This window comes from Channa argus, chromosome 15 (assembly GCF_033026475.1).
Source record: "Channa argus isolate prfri chromosome 15, Channa argus male v1.0, whole genome shotgun sequence".
Lineage (NCBI taxonomy): Eukaryota > Metazoa > Chordata > Actinopteri > Anabantiformes > Channidae > Channa > Channa argus.
Window position 1 is genome coordinate 3,435,898 of NC_090211.1, and position 21,204 is coordinate 3,457,101.

The window sequence follows — 21,204 nt, forward strand, 5'->3', positions numbered from 1 at the left end:
CATTCTGAGTAAAAACAGCCTTTAATCACGAAAAGTTGAATTTTAGTTTTCAGATTTGGTGTTTATGGTGGAGGTGCGGTGTGAATAGTGGAAGCCGGGGAATCATTCTGCTGGTGCGAAGCGACCAACACCAGGCGTGTAAACAGACCCTGGTAATTTTTGCTCGAGGAGAAAAATGTTTCAATCGAGAAGAGCTAAAAAAAAAAAAAAAAAAAAAAAGTTTAAGGACGCAAACAGCTTCATGCAATATTTGTGTCTGAAGAAATAGCCGTTTAATCAGTCATGTGTGTTTTTTGCAGCACGGGCTGAGTTTGTTTACATTATGAGACTGAAAAAAAGAGTTGCAAGTAAAAGTGAAAGGATTGTGATTGGCTGCTTTTGTGAGCTATGATTCCCATCCTTCTGAATGGGGTATGAATGGGGTGCTTAATTTTTTAAATCCGAGTTGGATTGTTTGGTACAATTCTTCATAGCATTTGCAAAGTGTTGATTCCCAGGATGGACATGTATTATAGCAGTTGAAAAGATAATATAACTGGAAATTGATTATTAATATGGACAAACAATATACACAAACAACTTTTGAATTGGAGATATAAAGCATGATCTCAGAATATTCTACAATAGAGCTGCATATATATTAGTTTTTCCTTGTTGATTAAAATTGTTTACTTGAGTAATCACATACTTTATAAAATATAAAACAATTCAAAAATGGTAGGCACTTGTATAGTGCTTTTCTACCTTATTTGTACCACAAGCACTTTACACTGCTAAATATTATCTGTTGAATAGATGTTAAATGAATAAATTACAAATGAAAAAATACAGCTAGATGCAAAAGTTTGCATCTGATTATTTCAAAATGGTAAAAAGAGTAAAAATTATTTAAAATTAGTGTAATATTTTATGCACATTCACTTTGTATAAACGTTACTAAACCAAAATTAAATGTTTTATCAAGGGGGATGCAAACTTTTGCACCAACACTTGACGTTATTTTACAAAAACTTTAAATAGACTCCTTGACCATTTTTGTTACTTATGATTATGAAAGAACATAGTACTAGCTTGATATGTTCCATTGTATGTATTATTCCTGTTAGGTTAAAGGTTCAGTTTTCGTCCCCTTATATGCGATTTTAGTGTAGGGGGATGCAATCTGAACCATTAACCTAACATAATGCTCCTTCAGCTATTTCATCATCATAAGTAACAAAAAATATTGAGGAGTGTATTTTGAAGGAACATGTGTACTGACTGACTGCACATTAAATAATATTTTGATGAAACAATTCTTTATAGCTCAATTTGCTGTTTCAAAATAAGGAAATCCAAACTTTTTCATGCAACTTTAATTGTAAAACTAAGGTGACAAAATTAATTAGTACAAAAGAAATTTCAGATCAGTGGAAGTAGTTTTACATATTTAATGTATTTTTTCCAGGCCTTATGTTGGTGGAGTGAATAGCAATCCCACCTCACTGTAGCCTCCCACTGTCTAAGGACATGCAGTTATTTAATTGGTCTGTAAGACTGTAAATTGCTTGTAGGTGTAAATTGTTTATTAATGATTCAGTCTTGTGTTAGACTGGCAACCTGTCCAGGATGTATCCTGCCTCTCATCCAAAACAGCTTGGATGACTTCCAGCCCCCTGTCACTGTTAACAGTACAAGTGTTATAGATGATGGATGGATGGATTTTTAATCTTCATTAAAATCTCATATAATATTTTGAGCTTGGACCTAGCTGTAAAGGAGTCTGAGAGCAGTGGTCATGTTTAATGTCTGTCGGTGCTGATTTGATTGCTGCCCCGCTTTCTTTGCTTTTCTTTGTCTTGTCTGATGCGGAAAATCTGTCTGAACCTTTCTACATGTGTTCTTCTTTAAACTTTGTTTGGGCAGCACCTCTGTGTTCCTCCTGTCTCAAATTATTTTTTACTCTTAACAACATGATTGACTGTGGTAATTAATATCAGCGTTCATAGATCTAATAATAACTGATGTGCAATGACTAGGGTAGTGTAAACACACTCTAGGGATGCACCAGCTCCACTCTTTCCTTTTTCTCATGATTTTTTTTTTTCTCAACTGTCAAAAACCCAAAGTTATTTTTTTTAGACATTCACTGAAACTGGCTGCTGTGCCATGTTTTTTACTGCTTGCTTTAGGCTCAGCTTTCGTATACCCAGTTCAGTTAACAGGGACTAGACTAATTTGCTGACTACAGCCATCCCCCACTAGGCAGATCCAAGTTTACAACCATGCTTTTCTGCCTCTGCTGCTAACTTTGTACGTCTGTATGGCTTTTTCCTCTCTGGCCATTTCTGGTACTGTCCGTGGTACTGTCACAACCCAGGATGATTCAGTGAAAGTTAAAAAATACCTGTCACACTTTTCTGAAGTCCAAGGGAATGTATTTTTTGTTCAGTCAAAGATCACTTTACATTGATGTACTCCACCGGTATAAGATAAAGTCTGCTCTCTACAACTGTATCCATAACCAAATTAACCTGATGAGCAGCCCTACAACAAATATTTGTTGTTGACCTCGGACTTTACATAAAGGTTTCATTAATTTACGCAGACACCCAAAAAGCATGTACTACTCTAGACCTGACAAGTTTGGTTATATTAATAATTAGATGATTGACAAACAATTGGCCAAAGTTCTATTATTGATTAATCATGTAATTATTCTAAGCTTAGGGTTGGGGCCCCTTGCATATATGACTAGAAATTAGATTGTGCTGATTAAAAATTATTTGAGGGCATCCGTGTTATTAACTCAACCTCATGCATTTCTTAGGCATTTGAAGAGAGCAGTGAGTGAAATAATTGGACCTGAAAGTTTAGTTGTGTTCATCCTGCATTCTCCTCTCTCTGTGACAAAGGGCATAGCTGAGCTGCTCCACTTGCACAGTGGAGAGGAGGTTAGAAAGAGAGAGCCCAGGTGAGTTGAGACGTTAATAATTTCAGCTTACAGCTGTGTTGTAAGCATAAGAGAAGCAAGTAACTAGTTCATCAGCACACACGTGGAACAAGTAAAACTCCCAGAACATCTGTAGTATGTGCTTTGCCGATGATCTCCCATTAACCATCATATTAATCACAGCGAGCTTGCTGGCTAATTGTTAGGCTACTCTTCAGTCCATTCAGCCCAATTTACTACAAATCTTAAAGCTGAACAAGTTCTGGGTCATAGTACCTGACTTCTATATTATTCCTTCTTTTTACACTTCATCTAGTGATTAAGCCAGGGGTATTGTAAATATAGATTTTATGTTTGAAGAAAGTGAAGCTGTCTCATTAAGAGTTGAATTAGCTGCTGAATTCTCATTGTTACTAGAACACAACACAACACAACTTATCAACATCAAACACTACAGTTTGCTAGATGATCTTACATTTGAATCAGCACATATTGTAACCTTTTGAGAATTTATCAGTGGATTCATTTCAGCTATGTAGGACTAAGTGGATATGTTCAATTTAAAAAAATACAGTAGTCCTGCCCTACACAGTATATTAAATAAATTAGTGCTGTTATTTGTTTTCAATCATTATTTTAAATAATTTATTTATTCTAAGTATTTCATTTAAGTTGAGCATATTGGTCACTTATTTGTTAGTAGTAAATTGTATTTTATATGCTGAAAAATATATTGGCATTTTGAATTAGCCGTTGGTTTCCCTGCTCTCTAAAAATCATTGGCCTTTATAAAACTCGTACTGATGGATCCTAGTAAATGTAACCATTTTTCCTTTTTGTTTGATATGTTTCTGCAGTTTTCAGCATGTGCGATCCAAACCTGAAAAGACTCCCCTTCTCTCCCGTTCTGTCTCTCTGGATCTATATATCTACGTTTTTATCTATAGTGACATCAGAAAGGATTCAAGCCCATTCACTTTTTGCCCTTTATTCTCAAAAATTTATTAAACTAATAACTGCAATTTGTTTCATTTTAAATGTAAAAAATTGCCTTTTGCACTTGTTTGGACCAAACAAAATTTGAAGACACCTGGCTATTGATAGTATCATAATAAATCTATTGTTTTAACCTCCCAGATGGCCCATGTTTATCACAAAATAAAATTAGAAATTTAAAGAACTAGTTACAGAAACACAAAGTTTCTTGAGTAGTAACACAAAAGACGGTCTATTTGTTAAGCTTCCATCCATGTGTCACCAGTACCTGGTTAACCTGTACCTGTGAAGTCCATTCTCACCGGTGTCAGGTCACATTTTATCAAAGGAAAGCTTGAAGGTCTGTGCGGTCTTTGAATATAACTTCGGACACAGTTTAAATCAGTGTATAATAAAAGTGACATGTTTGTTAATGAGGTAGAGTAGATTAACATGGCTGCCTGATTAAATCTGTTACAGATTACACATTAGCCTGTTAAAACTGACAGAGACTTACTCACTTTAATCACTTGGGTTCTTAAAAAACTATTGATCTTATTACTTACTGGTTAATGAGAGTTTACCCTGTGTGTTGCTGATGGTTACAGACACAGTGTGGGTTTTTTTTTTTTTACCCTTCTGTTGTGTTTACATTGGCTTTAATTCATCGTTCTCTAGGGCCCAAATTGCCACACTGCTTTTGGGATAGTTGTCCTAAATGTCCTAAATATAGCAAGTGCAAAATTTCTTCCCATTTAAATGTTGTATCTAAATATTTTTACCTTATCGTAACAAATGTTAAAAAAATATGGAGCACTCAGTTTGACACAGACAAAACAAATAAAATACAGTCATTACCATTAAACATTATTTTTACACTTAGAAAATATGTTATATTACATGAGCTATAAATAAACAAGGGTGTATACATTATTTTATCTTCGAATATGTAAATCAAGTCACATACGAAAGACTTTGGCCTGTTTCTCATATGAACTCCAGACAGTGCCAGGAGAAATTAGCCCTGAACATTTTTCAGAGTTGCGTTTCACACATGTATCATCCCAGTCAGAAGCGTCCTCATGGGAGAAACTAATTTCAGTGTCTGTGCGCACATGAGGCACAACATGATAGAAAACATAAGCTGTGGGAAACAGGGTTTTATTTAGAGCACATCAGAGCTGTGCATCCATCACTTGAGTGCTCTGGCAGTTGAGTGATAATTGTCGTCAATGTGTCCATTTGCTCTCTTTTAAGCCTCCCGACAATATAGGATAGAGGAGTGTGCTGCACAAACAGTCTCATGCATCTAAATACGGACTTAGTTCTAAGGGGTGCACAGGATAAAGTCCTGAAAATTCTGGTAGCATCTTTCTCAGACATTTGTGTTTTCTCCTACACCCCTTCTGCACAAAGTCAGGAGATTGTCAGGATTACAATGCATGTGTGAAAGGAGCTTCTGATTAGCTGGTGCAATAAATTGATTTTTGTTATCTTAACGGAGTGAAAAAGGTGGAACTCAACCACTGGGACAGACAGTGTACAGCATGCAGATGTTAGTTATCTTGTAGTTCTATTTTAGAAAGAGATAACAACATTTCAGTGAATTTTTATGACTTTATAATGACCTTTGCAAAGACAGTTCCAAGACATTTCTCCCTCCACATTAAATGGCCCAAAGGGTTATTCTCCTACAGAGCATAGGTAGAGGACAGGTGAGCAAGCCAGCCACTGAAAATAAGTGATGAAAAAACAGTAGTGGTTTCCGAATCACATGTTTTATAGCAGCCAGTCAAAAATGTCACAGTTCTGATTTGTGGTTTCCTCAAAGAACAAGAGCCGGATGAAGTCTGGTTTTGAGAAGTTACCATTGTTTGTGCAAAAATCAGCATTATGTAAAAGAAGTATACAGTTAATCAGTGCAACCATTTTCTTGTTGCTTATCCTTTTTCTGCGTCCGTCCACACTGTTGGCAGGTGCATTGACTTTCCTTTGTGCCATGTGATGTCAGGAACAGACAGTAGTGTGTAAATATTAGACCAATAGTATTTTGTACTCCAGCCCTAGTTTCAGAAATATTTTTGTTCTATAAATGATCAAGGGAAGAAATTTGAACTCCTCTTGGTTAATCAGTTTAGTTTATACAATGACAGAAATCTCTGCTCTAGTTTTAAATGGAAACCTTGCTTTTGGAGAAACTGGAACCAGAGAATACATTTGTATGAGAAGTAACTATTTATTTATTGGATTACCAGTTAGGAAACATAAACTGTTGTTTAATTAATTAATGATAAATATAGATTTTTATCAATCAATTAGTAGTGATTATTTTGAGATTTTAAAGTTTTATTAATATAGAATTTCAATAGAAATTGGTTAGATTCAATATCCTCTCAAACGCAGTTTCTTAATATAAATTATAAGTCCTCATCTGAGTTCTACTGTATATTATCCAGAAAGTGTAAATAAACTGTTGATACTAGTACTGGTATGAGACCAGGCTGCTGTTTGTAACGGACCATAAACAGACGGGGTTGGGTGGTTTCTCTGGAGGTTTGTTGATGCTGCTTTGGTTTTCTGAAGGCTGTGGGGCAAGCCTTATCCTTTTTACACTATCAACAAAGGTGTGTCCTGCTTGCTGCGGTGTCCTGTCAAGTGTGATTGGTACAAAGGGATAAAACTGTAGGTTTTGTAATTTAAGATTTATAATTTAAGCTTTTGCTAAATTACTAAATGTAAATGTAAGATCCTATGGAATGTGAGGGATTAGAGGGTCTGGTGGCTAAGTGGTAGAGCATTGGGTTGGGATGCAGAATCCGCAGGTTCGAAACCCACCAGGTGTTGCCTCGCCCAGCCACCGAGAGCAACCTTGGTGCCGGTCTTGAGCACGGATAAAAATGGGAGGGTTGCAGCAGGAAGTGCATCTGGCATAATAACTCATGCATAATTAACGTGCTGTGGCGAGGCCTGAAGGGACGAGCCGAAAGCCGTTGATCTTTGGAATGTGAGGGATTAAAATGGAAACATTTGTGTTGGGCGGTTGAGTGATGAATTTTGTGATTTGAATTATTTCGTCTTTTGGTCTCGTCTTTTAAAATTTAGATGAACAGTCTTGTTGAAAATAATGCCAAAATTATCAGTTGATTTAGAATTTATTTAAATGTTTTAAGCAAAATCATTTTACTGTAGAGTTTAAAAGGAGCCTGGTGGATGCAGGATTTTTTTCAAGCTGATGTTAATATTTGAGAGTTGAGAATTTGTCTTTTTCTACTTTTAAGTGATCTTTATTGATAACAGTTTGCAAGTTTGCTTTTTGCAAGAAACACAGATTGTAAATCAAGTCAGTATATATTTTTCATTTATTTACATTCTGTTGTTTATTCCAGTGCTGTCTCCTAGACATTGGAATAATCTCTAATTCTCCCTTATTCTTCATGTCTCCACAGTGACACCTCATTGGCTGGTGTGACCCCCACAGGCCCACCACCTCCCAGGGTGGGCCTTGATTGGCTGGACCTGAACTGATGACTCTTTGTGGGAGTATGGCCACCCCTGCTGCTCTGAGTTGAACTGTTAAGATCCGCTGTTTGCCTCCCCACCTCCCCCACATCACTGTTCATTGCTGTGTTGTGAACTGTGATTCCCTCCAACCATTTGCTTTAGAGTACTATGGCAATGCATGATATGAGTCGTGCCAAGGGTTTCCCCTGTAAAGAGTGTGATATGGTTTGTCCGAGTACTCCAAGTCTTTTAGAGCATATGAAAGCACATTATCAACAAGAAGAGACAGGACGTTTCGAGTGTGAACAGTGTGGCCGAATTTACAAGCACGCAGCTAGCCTAGCTAATCATAAAAAATCTCACGAAGTGGGTTCATTCCAGTGTCCTGTTTGTACCCGTACGCTGCCGAACGCAGTGGCTTTGAAGAACCACCTACGTATACACACATTGTCCCCCAGTAGTGCACACACTGAAGAAGAGAGTGAAGAGGTAACAGAAGAAGCAGGCCACGACGAGAGGGACTACGGTCTTGCCCAGGACCTCTCGGACGGGTTTGGGCGTTCTCACTTGAATAATAGTGGTATGGGACATAGTGTCCTACAAGGCCACGAGACAGACGACCACGGAAAAAAAGGCTCCCCTGAATCCGACGACGCTTGGGACAGGCCATTCAAGTGTGATCAGTGTGATAGAACCTACCGACATCACGGTAGCCTGGTGAACCATAAGAAGTGTCACCAACAAGGAACTTTTAAGTGCTCTGTGTGTTTCAAACAATTTAGCAATCTGGCTGCCCTAAACAGCCACGAGAGAACTCATTCGAAGTTCAAGACCCCTGGGGCATCCATGGTGAGCAGCAGTAGTAGCAGCAGCAGCCTCCATGACTCGGAGCGCAGCAGTGGCACCCAGTCATCCCAGAGTGACAACACCACCTCCTGCTTTTGCCACCTGTGTCAGGTAGCATTGCCAAATAAGGCAGACTTTCAAGAACACATCCTGCTGCACAACACAGCCTCGCCCTCCCTTGGCCTGCCACGCAGTTTCCCAGGCATCATGGCTCACAATCTCAGTGCAGTCCGATCTCCAGCATACACTCCAGCCCTGGGAGACCCTCTGCCTCTCCCACCTCTGCCCACTGAGAAGAGAGGTCCCTATGATCCAATAATGGGTCCCCCAGTCAACAATCCCATCTATACTTGTGCATACTGTGGCGCAGGACACCCAGATCTGGAGACCTTGAAAGTCCACTATCTAACTCATGATCCACATCCTGCTGCTCATGGTCAAGACAACTCCATCCTCAACTCAGACACACTAAGTTCTGGATCACAGGGCTCTGTGTCATCTCCCTCTGGAGGCCGTGTACCACAAGCAAATTCTCCAGATGATGGAGAGAGGCGCTTTAAGTGTGGGGAATGTGGCAAAAGTTACCGCCATGCAGGAAGCCTGGTCAACCACAAACGCTGCCATCAAACAGGCCACTACCAATGCACCATCTGCTGTAAGCAGTACCCTCACCTTGCAGCCCTTCACAGCCACTTACGAAGCCACAAGGGCCGTTCCTCCAACCAGCCTATTAATAATGACAGCAATGACTGGCTGTCTCCAGAGCCGCTGACTCTGGACTCCCAACCAGGCTACGTCCAGGAAGGCAGTGGTGCCACCACTCCAATCTCACTACCAGGAAATCTCGGTGATGCTCCACACTTTGTCCCAGATGGAGGCCACAGCAGTGGGTTGGACTCTCTTGAGTTCCATGATCGCTTTGATGGTAGCTCACTTTCCCAAAGCAACTCTGCTCACCGTCAGACTGACAGACATGTTTGTGCTGATTGTGGTGAGATGTATGCAGATGTCTCTGGCATCAAGTCACACATGTGTCCACGACGTGGCCAGCAACAGCCACAACAGCAGCAGGGCAACATGTCTAATGGTTTTATGGGAAACCTGAACTATCACAGCTCAAGTGGAACTGCACTGCCTGCTGGAAGCTCCAGCAGCCTGAAAGAAGGTAGCACCCAACGACAGTACTCCCAGAGTGGAGGCAAGAGAATGGGGAGCAATGACAAAGATGACGAGGACGATGGCGAGGTGTATCAATGCTCAGTGTGTGGCAACCACTATGCCAGCCTCAGAGCTCTCAGGAGCCACTTGCGCAGCCATGCCAATAACCCTACGGGGCCAGGACCTTCCAACTTAGAGCAGGATTGGAGAATGATCTGCTCCACTTGTGGCCAGAGCTTTTCTAGGAAGCAGGACCTCCTCAATCACCAGTTAGTTCATGGTCCACAAAGACCAGACGGTCAGCAACAGGGTATTGGAGGCAGTTCAGCTAATGGAAATGACAAGATGGACGGACGTAATCACATTTGTGTTGATTGTGGCATGTTTTTTGCTGACCGCCACCACCTGATCACCCACCTATGCCCCGGTAAAAACAAGCAGGGCTTGAATGGGGCGAAAGGGATGTCTGGTGGAGATGGTGTAGGGGGTGGGGTTGCTGGAGGAAGTCGTGATGTTGGCGGCGATGGACGTAGGTCTATGGTTGACCAAAGTGACAAGCCACACAAGTGCGAACAGTGTGGACGAGGATACAGACACCCCTGCTCACTCCTTAATCACAAGAAGTCCCATAAGACTGGTGTCTTTCGCTGTTTGGTGTGCCAGAAACGCTACTACAATCTGTTGGCTCTCAAGAATCACCAAAGGACCCACTTTGACCTAAAGAGGTAAATTCACAGTTTTGTCAATTTTTGGTTCCAAGTTGACTAGAGTTATATAATGATGCTCCAAATGTATCAGAAAATGGTTAGAAAAAATGGTAGATTTTTAGATGAAACTCAGAAAACATTTGGCATGCTGCCAGATATTTTGCTTAAATTGCCCTTGTTAGGTAAATGGAAAAAGAATGAGTAAAAATATCTTATTAAGCATAAGTCTGAGCAGTGAGTCATTAAATCCTAATATAAAGGGCTGATTCCAAAACCTACTAAAAAGAACTGTTGCGTCACTTTGCATTTAAGATGTTAGGTGAAGTTTATGTTCTATTCAAAGTATTCCTGTGTAAGATCTCTTTTGAGTGAAGCCCGTTCAGATTTCAATTCCTTATTCTGCATTTATCAGTGCATTTACAGTCATATTTCATGGGAAAGTTGATTTGTTAACTGTCATGTAACTGGGAAAGCTGTTTTTCCCCAGGTAGACTTCTGTTGGAGAACACAGATTTCTTTGCCATGTACACTTGTAACAACTGCACTTTCGCAAAAAAAAGGCTGTAGACAACATCCACCTGAGTGAAAGGGTGAATGAGAGGAGAGATCGGTAACTGGGAGATGCCGCCTCATTTTGTGTCTAATGTCTGACAGAAAATGTAAATAACATGAGTGCCTCCCAGAATTTCTTTTTTTTTTTTTTTTGGACACTTCCTGTCAGCTGCGTGTACAGTTGTATGCAAAAGTGTAGGAACCCCTGACAATGTCCATCATTTTCATTTATAAATATTTTGGTGTTTGGATCAGCAATTTCATTTTGATCTATCAAATATAAATATTTTGGTGTTTGGATCAGCAATTTCATTTTGATCTATCAAATAACTAAAGGACAAAGTAATATTTCAGTAGTGAAATGAGGTTTATTGGATTAACAGAAAATGCCCAATATGTATCAAAATGAATTTAGACCGGTGCATAAATTTGGGCACCCCTGTCATTTTGTTGATTTGAATACCTGTAACTACTTAGCACTTGGAACACAATTGGTTTGGTGACTCATTAAGCCTTGAACGTCATAGATGGGTGCATCCCATCATGAGAAAAGCTATTTGAGGTGGCCAGTTGCGAGTTGTTCTCTTTGACTCTCCTCTGAAGAGTGGCAACATGGGGTCTCAAAACAACTCTCAAATGACCTGAAAACAAAGATTGTTCAACATTATGGTTTAGGGGAAGGCTACAAAAATGTTATCGCAGAGATATAAGCTGTCAGTGTCCACTGTGAGGAACATAGTGAGGAAGTGGAAGACCACAGGCACAGTTCTTGTTAAGGCCAGAAGTGGCAGGCCACATAAAATATTGGAGAGACAAAGGCGAAGGATGGTGAAAACGGTCAAAAACAGCCCACAGACCACCTCCAAAGACCTACAACTTCAACTTGCTGCAGATGGTGTCACTGTGCATCGTTCAACAATTCAGCGCACTTTGCACAAGGAGAAGCTATATGGGAGAGTGATGCGAACGAAGCCTTTTCTGCACACACGCCACAAATGCTTTAGGTATGCAAATGCACATTTAGACAAGCCAGCTTCATTTTGGAATACGTTGCTGTGAAGTAATGAAGCAAAGATTGAGTTATTTGGTCATAACAAGGGGCGTTATGCATGTTGGCAAAAGAACACAGTGTTCCAAGAAAAACACTTGCTACCCACAGTAAAACTTGGGCGAGGTTCCATCATGCTGTGGGGCTGTGTGCCCCAGTGTCGGTACTGGGAATCTGGTTAAAGTTGAGGGCCGCATGGATTCCACTCAATATCAGCAGATTCTTGAGAATAATGCTGAGGAATCAATCACAAAGTTGCACAACAAGAAAACGACCCAAAACACTGCTCAAAACCTACTCGGGCTTTTCTGCAGAGGAACAAGTACAATGTTCTGGAATGTCCATCCCAGTCCCCAGACCTGAATGTCATTGAACATCTGTGTGGGGATTTGAAGCGGGCTGTCCATGCTCGTAGCCATCAAACCTAACTGAATGTTTTGTAAGGAGGAATGGTCCAAAATACAGAATCAAAGAATCCAGACATTACAGGCCACAGGAAGTTATTTCTGCTAAAGGAGGCTTTACTAAATATTGATGTGATTTCTGTGTTGAGGTGACCAAATTTATGCAGCTGTCTAATTTCATTTTGATGTATATTGCGCATTTTCTGTTAAACCAATAAATCTCATTCCACTACTGAAATATTACTGAGTCCTTAGTTATTTGATAGATCAAAATAAAATTCCTGATCCAAACACCCAAATATTTATAAATGAAAATTATGGACATTGTCCTAAACTTTTGCATACAAATGCATATACAGTCTGTGATATTTAAGGCCAAAGTGGAGGCATTGAAGTTTAATAAATTATTGTATTTACAGAGTTTCCATTGTGTTCTGTTATGTTCTTTATCTTTTTCCTGCTGCAGACACAAGTGTGAAGAATGTGGGAAGGCCTTCAAGATTCAAAAGCAGCTGATCAACCACCTGCGTCTTCACGAGGAGCACCGGGCCAAAGGTCTTGTTAGGACTGGCCCCAATGGTTCCCGCTTCCAGCAGCCTGGCCCATCTCAAATGCAGACTATGAGAGGAGAGTCATCAAAGGGCCAGGTAATGGGAGTAAAGTACAGCCATCAAGGGTTCAAAAAGCCGTATTCTTCAGCTGGAACTTCAAGGCCCCAGAAGTTTGATCCAGCTGAAAGTGGACGGCGGCCTTTTGCCTGTGAAGAATGTGGAAAGACGTACCGCCATGCAGGGAGCCTAGCCAATCACAAGAACCTTCACAAAATTGGGGAGTACCACTGCAATGTTTGTAACTCTACATACCCCAACAGGCTGGCAATGAAAAACCATCTACGCCTGCACTTTGCTCAAAAAAAGCACAACTGCCAAGAGTGCGGCAAGGGCTTCCGCACCCAGAGGCAGCTAGCTACCCATACTACAGCTGGCCTCTGCAAAGGCCCACAGGGACCTGGAGCCCAGATGGATTTTGAATGTGATGGCTGCTGTGAAGGTTTTGCCACAGCGGATGAGCTTGCAGCCCATGACTGTCCAGCCCAGCATCTGCCCTCATCGTCATCCACCAACACCTCTGCTACCATCAGTATGGAGAGAAGCTCTGTGGACCTGGACTCTGATGAGAGACCCTATGCCTGTGACTTGTGCAGCTGCGCCTACAAACATGCAAGCTCCTTGCTGAACCACAAGCACACTCACAAAACTGGCAACTTCCGGTGCAACTTCTGTGACAAGCCCTACACCAACTACATGGCGCTACGCAACCACATGCGCATCCACACGCAGCGGAAGAAACATATATGCCACACATGTGGAAAAGCCTTCCGCCTTGCCAGGTTCCTTCGTAATCACCAGAAGGTCCACGAGGAAGGTGCAACCCCTTTTGGCTGCCCCACCTGTGGGAAGAGTTTCCAGGGTAGATCGGGTCTGGCCAGGCACCGCTGCGGGGACAACCAGGTAGGCATGGAAGTCAGGAGGAAGGCCACTGCATCCACGGGAGAGGGCGAAGAGTGTCGGTACACGTGAGTTCCCGTCAGTTGTTTGTGATTCTACGAAGTTGGAAAATAAATAGTGAAGATAAATTTAGGTCTCTACATGTCTATTACAGGTATATGATCTCCAATCCGGCTTCCTTGGGACCATACGCGTGCCGGAATTCGGATTTTTCTGAAGTTTGGACAAATTGAATTAGTGGAGAGACCAGATAAGTCAACCCCGTTTGCTTTCAGTTAGCATATATATCACACACTTAAGTTTTATAGGCTACTTACAGTCAAACATTTTATGTGAAGATGTTTTCATGCTTGTTTTCTTATCAAACTTTGACACAGATTTGATTTAATTAGCATTGTGTGTAGAATATTAGTATTGATGTGTCTTCCTTACTCTTGATTGATATGATTTTAAATTATAGTCTTTTGATTTGTTTGTTTTTCTTCTGGTAGTCATGCTACTGGCCAGTTATTAGACTAGAAACTGCAGTTATGTGTTGGGGCACTTGCATATTTGATGTCTTGGCAAACTGTAATGGCAGGAAGCTTAGGATGTATTTGGAGCTAGCTGCACTGCACATGTCTAGAGGTGAATTTTTTGCAAATGCTAAAGGATTCTCTACTTCAGCGCAGTAGCTATAAGCAACAGTAGCTATGAGTCGGACGTGATAGGGGCTATTGAATTGATTTTCATCTCTACATACAGAATTTAGTAATGACTTTAAAGAAGGCTGTGACAGAAGGTCTTTGAAATTGTTTTCAGATGAAGCTGTTTGAAAAAGCTTGTGTCCATTTGTGCAGTGCAGGGAGCAGCAGATACCTCCCAGTTCCCTACGAATCCCAGTTGTTTGTTCATAATTTCTCCCATGTCCCTCCCCAACCCAGACGTCTTCTCCCTTATGAGCTGTCTAGAAATCATAATTTTAAATGGTACACCACTTTGTAGTAGTCTTCTTTAAAAGCTGTAAGCCGGATTTCAGATCATATACCTGTATTTGCAATGTTTTAAAAAAGTAGTTAATATTTTCAGTAGTGCTAAAAAAAGTGGTAACCAGTCTCTGAGATTATTGTGGCTAAAGCAATGAAAACAACCTACCATTTTCCCATTAATAATCTCCCCTTTTTCATTCTCTCTCCTCCTTTCCCATTGTTTCTCCCTTTTTGCTTTTTTTTCTTTTTCCTCCATACAGATGTGATCAGTGTGGTCGCTCCTACCGCCATGCCAGCTCCCTCCTAAACCACAAGAACACCCACACTGTTGGCATCTACCACTGTGCTGTGTGCCTCAAGACGTACTCCAACCTGCTTGCCCTGAAGAACCACCGCCGAATCCACTCTGAGACGCGGCGCCATCGTTGCCATGACTGCGGCAAAGCCTTTCGTGTTTCATCCCAGCTCTACAACCATCGACGCGTCCACCAGAAGCAGCGGGAGCTGACGTGCCGGTCGTGTCAGAGAGCCTTTCCTACACAGGCCAGCTTTAGGCTCCACATGGAGATCACCCATGGCCAGACGCCACAGCCCCGCCAGGCCAGACCCCAGCAGCCCCGACCTGGAGGCTCCCAGGAGCTGGGCTGGGGGTCAGGCTTGGATCTCACCTTGATGCAAGAGCAAGGACTCAACCCCAACACCATGGCCAGAACCCGTAGCCATGGGGGCAACAGTGAGGTCATGAAGCCCCATGTCTGCGATCAGTGTGGGCGGTCTTACCGCCATGCCAGCTCTCTGCTCAACCACAAGAACAGTCACAAGACCGGGACATACTTCTGCAACTCCTGCCAGAAGGAGTTCCCCAACTTGATGTCCCTTAAGAATCACAGACGGATCCACACTGAGCCCAAACGCTACCAGTGTCCTGACTGTGGGAAATCCTTCCGTGTCTCCACCCAACTCATATGCCACCGTCGTATTCACACCAAGGAGAAGCCATTCTCCTGCCAGCAGTGTGACAAGCGTTTCTCCTCCAAGTCCAACTTGAGGCACCACATGAAGGTGCACTGGAGCAGCTCGTCGGCGCCCCCTGCTATGGCCATGGGTGCGCCCAACTACCTGGGTATGCCCGGCGGCCCCTTTATATAAGCTAAGGGATCAGGGTGGGGGTGGGGGGTTGGTCAAGATGGGGGCAAGGGGGGTGCCAGTCACATGCCAAGGTTTTTGGAGGTGCCAAAATGTAGCTCTTCTTCCTGCTCACCTTCCTCTTCTTCATTTTTCATGTGTGGCTGTAGTGTGTGCGAAGGACAGGGTCCTTAGATTCAGTCAAAGGCCTGCATGACAGAGCAAACACTGACAGCGGGAGAACACAAAATGGACACTGCATTCACAGAGGACTGAAAATGGAGGACATGCATACACACTTTGTTGCTCACACACCACCATCTTTCCTAACCTTTCAACTTCTGTCACGGACATTCGCATAAGGCTTTGGTTGTAGAACTGTCCAACAGACTGACTGACATGGACAAACATGGACTGTAGACAGACATGATGTAGTTTTTAAAGGCTGCACAGACTTTACTACACCTGCCTTACTCTCTACTGCATGTTGCCCTCTAAAGCTGAGGTTCTTTAAACTTTTTTCCTCTGGAACATTGATATGAAATTTGGTGGCATACTCCACACAGCTACAGGGACTGAGCTGTAATCAGACTGTTAAAGACCAGCTCTTAAAGACAAATGAGTCCCATGGTAGTGACTTTATGACAGACTGACTGTTGGAGCAGAGCTGCTGTGAGGGTCCACATGATGGCGTGAGGAAGTCTGATGCTTGTTTTCGAGTAATGATCCATCTTGTCCATTTTAGTCCCAGCAGCTGATTGGTTCAGTGCTGCAGTTGTTCTCTGTTTTCCACCTCCATCCCATTTCTCTTTGTAGGGAGTTTTGCCTTGATGACGTCTCCTCTGGTGGCCATTGTCACAGTATTTTTAAACCATATTCTGACTGAATTCAGTCTAAAAAAAGTCCAAATTATTTAAGCAGCCAACATTTAGGTGCATCGGATGTGCTGGTAAAGACAGAGGTTTGTTTTTTTAATGTACCCTAATGGTTTGACAGAAAACAGCAAGGATTCCCAGGAGCTTTCACAACAGAACATGTGACGCTTTAGTCTCAGTGTCCGGTTAAATGTGGGTGTCTTGCAGCACAAGGATGAGCTTCAATTTCTTGTTGCTTTCCTGTCAGATCACCTCCCGACTCCTCGTTCACACATACAGATTCAACAGTAGCAGCATAACTTACTCACCCAGTATTTTGTGCAATATTGCACCCAAAACCAATACATATTGTTATACGTCATGATACAGCAACATTCATTTAATCTCATGTTGGTTGAGCGGATAGTTGTAAGAGGAGAAATTTCAGCAGTTTGGAGATATCTGCTTCCCTGTTCAGGTTCTGTCAAAGAAGAAAGAAAGGGGGGGTCACTCACACACACACAGAAGGGAACTTAAAAAAGTTTTACCACAGTAATTTACCAGAGAAAACAATTCCAAATTACATATACGTAAATTCACTAGTAAATGGGAATATGAGCAATTTATTAACAAAGCTAAACAAGCAGGGCACCAGATTTTGCTCTCATTCTGGCTGCGTCCAATGGGGTTTCCTCTCCACCCATTAAACCCGTATGGTCCACGTTGCTGATTGTAGTGAATTACCACAAACTCAAAACCCAATGTATTTACCGTCTGCTTTTCTTTTCTTTGTTTAGTTTTCAATGCAGTTGGGAAAAAAATTAGTACGAATTAGCCCAACTTCTGTTTGACTAGGAATCTAAAATAGATGTTGGTTGTGTGACACCATTGAGTGTTTCCATCTCTATCATTGTGCTGCCTCTTCAGTTTTTGAGTCTGTATTTGTGAACAACCTCTTCCCGTCCAGCCCTCGATCTCTGCCTTAAAATTGTTACAATACAACTGAGTAACCAGCTGAACATGGCTGCAAGCTGAAAAAAGACTGAAACCACATGGATGGCTAAAAACACAAGTTGAAAAAAGGTGTATATTGTTCGGCTTAAGCCGATACAACTGTTTTGTTTGATTCTGTATTGTAATCATACTTCTGACTGTATTATCTACAGTACCTCTTTTATAAGAAGGAAAAAAGATGACAGATCATTGTAGTAATGCATTTATTTATATTATGATTATTATTAACACTTGTAATGGACGGCGCTAGTGTTTAGGATGTGTGAGTTTAGAGCTGTGTTGATGTAAAACACCCACCTGATACCCCCTCCCCTTCTCCTTTACCCACAACTCCTTCATTCTGTTGAGATAATGGACTCTGTTAAGGAACACAGGCTCTGCTAAGACTCTGTACTAATGTGTGAGGATTTAAGGAACTATAACTACACAATGGAAAGTGTTTTTCTTGCCTTTTACCAGTGATGTTGTGACTGTTTTTCTCAGTCGAGCCTTCCCATCCCTCTCTTCCATATTTATCTCTTCGCCAGGTTTTACTGAACCCACTTAATCCCTTTTTTCACAAAAATTTAACTCACTTTGAAAAGGGACGACTTGGCGATTCTCCTCTATTTGGAGTGCATTCAGTCCTCATCATTTGAACCTTTTTTTATTTTACACTTTTATGGTAACCTCTTGTATTTATGGGTGTTATTTTTTTCCCTTTTATTTAGTTGCGTTTTTTGACTATTTGAAAGCATCTGTGTGTGTTTAAAAACACAGTTTGTCAGCGTTTTCAGGAGCACTGGTGCTAGTTTAAAAAAAAAAAAGTCAAAGCCGTTCAGTGACCGTTAAGTGCTGTAGGAGTCAATGTGATCTAGAACACAGAAATAATAACTGTATATTCTCTATTTTATTTTTGCATTCTTCCTCCACCACATTTTTTTCTGAGTGTACACTTCCCGCTTGCATTTCAAGTAGATTTTAGACGAGAAGAAAAACATTGGTTTGGAAGAACTATAATCCTTTTTTTTGTTTGTTTGTTTTTAAGTTTCTTTGTTTCCATGCATATATATGTAATGCTACTATACACTTTTATAAACTATGTTTTGATAATTCATTTCTTAACAGAAAAAACTTGTCCATATACTATAACCCTTACTGCTGAGTACTGAAAATAAATAGCTGAAAAAAAAAACACCACAGTGGAGGTCAGTGTTTTTAATCCATTCTCCATCAGAATATTTCAATACACTCAAATGATTCACGCTGCAGTTTACACTCAGTGATCACTTTATTATGAACTCTCGTACAATTCAAATGCAAGCTAATACAATAGCTGCCTATTTCTTTTGCCTTTAAGAGGCTTCTGGCTTTAAAGAGATGTTCATTGAAATTGCTACTGAGGTTGCAGTTAGTGGTTCAGCTCATTTTTTCATTTTCTAGGTGTATTTTATGTCTAATATTTTTGGCCTGTTTTTCTTTTATATCAACCTAAATGAGTAGATTTAATTTTGAATCAGGAAAAAAAGTCAAGATATGTTAACAGTTTAGTTAATTAAGAATATGGTATATAGACCAAATAATAATTAAGAGTAACAAATTTAAAACCTTTCTTTATGGAGCAAAAAGAAAATCTAAGATGTCAATAAACTAGCCAACCCAAGTAAATTGAAAAAAATTATGAAATCATTGTAATAGTTTAATGGTGCTGGTGTAGTGGTCTGCATATGAATGAATGTCACATTTATGTCAACTCTAATAACACAGCTAGTCAGTGTAGAGGAATAAAGTAAGTGCTTTAATATTAGGATTTGGACTAACAGAAGATTTTAAAATCACACCACAGGACACAGTTGTAATAAATAAAGTGATTAATAATTAAATGGTAAATGGTTGGTTGAATAAACAATTTCAGTACTCAGTTGACAAAATCTCCCTTTTTCCCCCCTTGTTTTGAAAACACATCTTTCTCTGACAATCTTGAAATAAGTCACTTGCTGCCGTGGATATGGAAATTTGAAAAATGTGTTCTGAATTGGGAAAAAAAATTATTTTGTGTTGATTTAACCATTTTAAAAAGGCAACAGCTTTCAGGTTCCAGATTTTAACATCAATGTGGATTTCTGAGATTGAGCCCCCCCCCCACACACAAAAAAAAAAAATCAATATGGGACAATTGACATTATGGATTTGTAAGCTAAGGTGTGAATATATTTACTTTTAGTCACGTTGACATCAGAAACAGACTTCTAGTTAAAAAAATAAAAAAATCACATCTCTGCAGCAGTCGGTTAGGACCTTTCTGTATGGGGCTGTTTTAATCCAAATCAAAGGAACGATAAAGCGTCTGAATATTTTTTTTTAATGATAAATACATCTGCAGAAGGTTACACATCCATTACTTATATTGACCACATAGTAAAGTTATTTTGACACCATTGCTTTTAATTAAGCTGCTATCACAAATTTCATATTACTATAGTTTTAATAGCTGACTGTCTGTTTACATTTTATTCATGCACAAATGCGCATTCAGTTCATCAAGTTATTGAATATTTGTTTTCTACCGTATGGGATTAAATTGGTTCCATCAGGCCCGCAACATCACAAATGAGAAATGTATAAGTCTCATATTAACATCTGATATTAGAATTGCTGTCCAAACACCGTCCAAACTGTTTTGTGTCACCTTCATCTGGTGGATTTATCATATTGGATTTAGTTAATAATTGTTTGGATCAGTGCATGTTAGATCGATCTCTGCATGGTCACACACAGATGTATCAGCAGGTCTTCTGAGCATATACCGTCATTCTACCACCCCGATCCCCATCCAGAGATGATTCCACATATATGCACTTTTTCCTAGTGAAAACATTCATTTGGATTTCGATTTCAGTTGATTTACTAGTCCTGTTTTGTAATAAGCAGCATTAGAATAACAACACAGCTGAAATACTGTGTAGCCTGCAGTTCCTTCATGGTTCCTTCACCCTCTGACACATGATGAATTAGTAAAACTGGAGGACGTTTACTGTGAAGGAACTGCACCCATTTTCACTCTAAGGGTCTTTACGCTGAGGGCAAACTGTTGTAGAGCCAAAAACCAAAATGTTTGCATTAGAGCATCATCATTCACTGCCACAAAAGCTCATCAGTAACTTTTAGAACCTTTTAGACAAAAAGTCTTGTCTATGCTTGTGGTAGTGATGTGGTAATCTGTTGAGTATTTTTGGCTGCAGGATGTCGAACACTAAGATTGATGGATTATATTTTCCGAAGGTAAATTTCTTTATATAAATGCAGGGAATCAGTGAGGTGGCTGCACAAAGCTCATCAGCTCAGCGAGTTTGAAATCCCGTTACAGTCCTGCTTCTCATTTTTTTCTGTGGACACAAAAAAAACAACAACAAAACAACAGGACTCCCCACTCAGACAATAATCTGCAAAAATAAAAACACACAGAGCTCAAAACTCTCAACGCTAATTGTAGATTTGCAAGAAAATCACCAACTTTTATGATTTAACACCAGTAATTACAAAACTTTACCATTTTACATTACAAAACAATATGAATAAATATTAATCATTCTTTGACTGACTCTGGTAATTTGAGTGTAATAACCCTTTACA

At 40.5% G+C, this 21,204-nt stretch overlaps 1 protein-coding gene across 1 annotated transcript in view; it reads left to right on the plus strand.

Annotated features, from left to right (window-relative positions):
- Positions 1-21,204, plus strand: part of si:dkey-89b17.4 (zinc finger protein 91) — a 29,901-nt gene that overhangs the window by 1,051 nt on the left and 7,646 nt on the right. The window contains exons 2-4 of the mRNA XM_067476070.1: positions 7,354-10,137; positions 12,590-13,699; positions 14,860-15,722. Of these exons, the coding sequence (XP_067332171.1) occupies positions 7,577-10,137; positions 12,590-13,699; positions 14,860-15,722 (4,534 nt within the window). The 5' untranslated portion in view covers positions 7,354-7,576. The remainder of the gene's footprint in view (positions 1-7,353; positions 10,138-12,589; positions 13,700-14,859; positions 15,723-21,204) is intronic.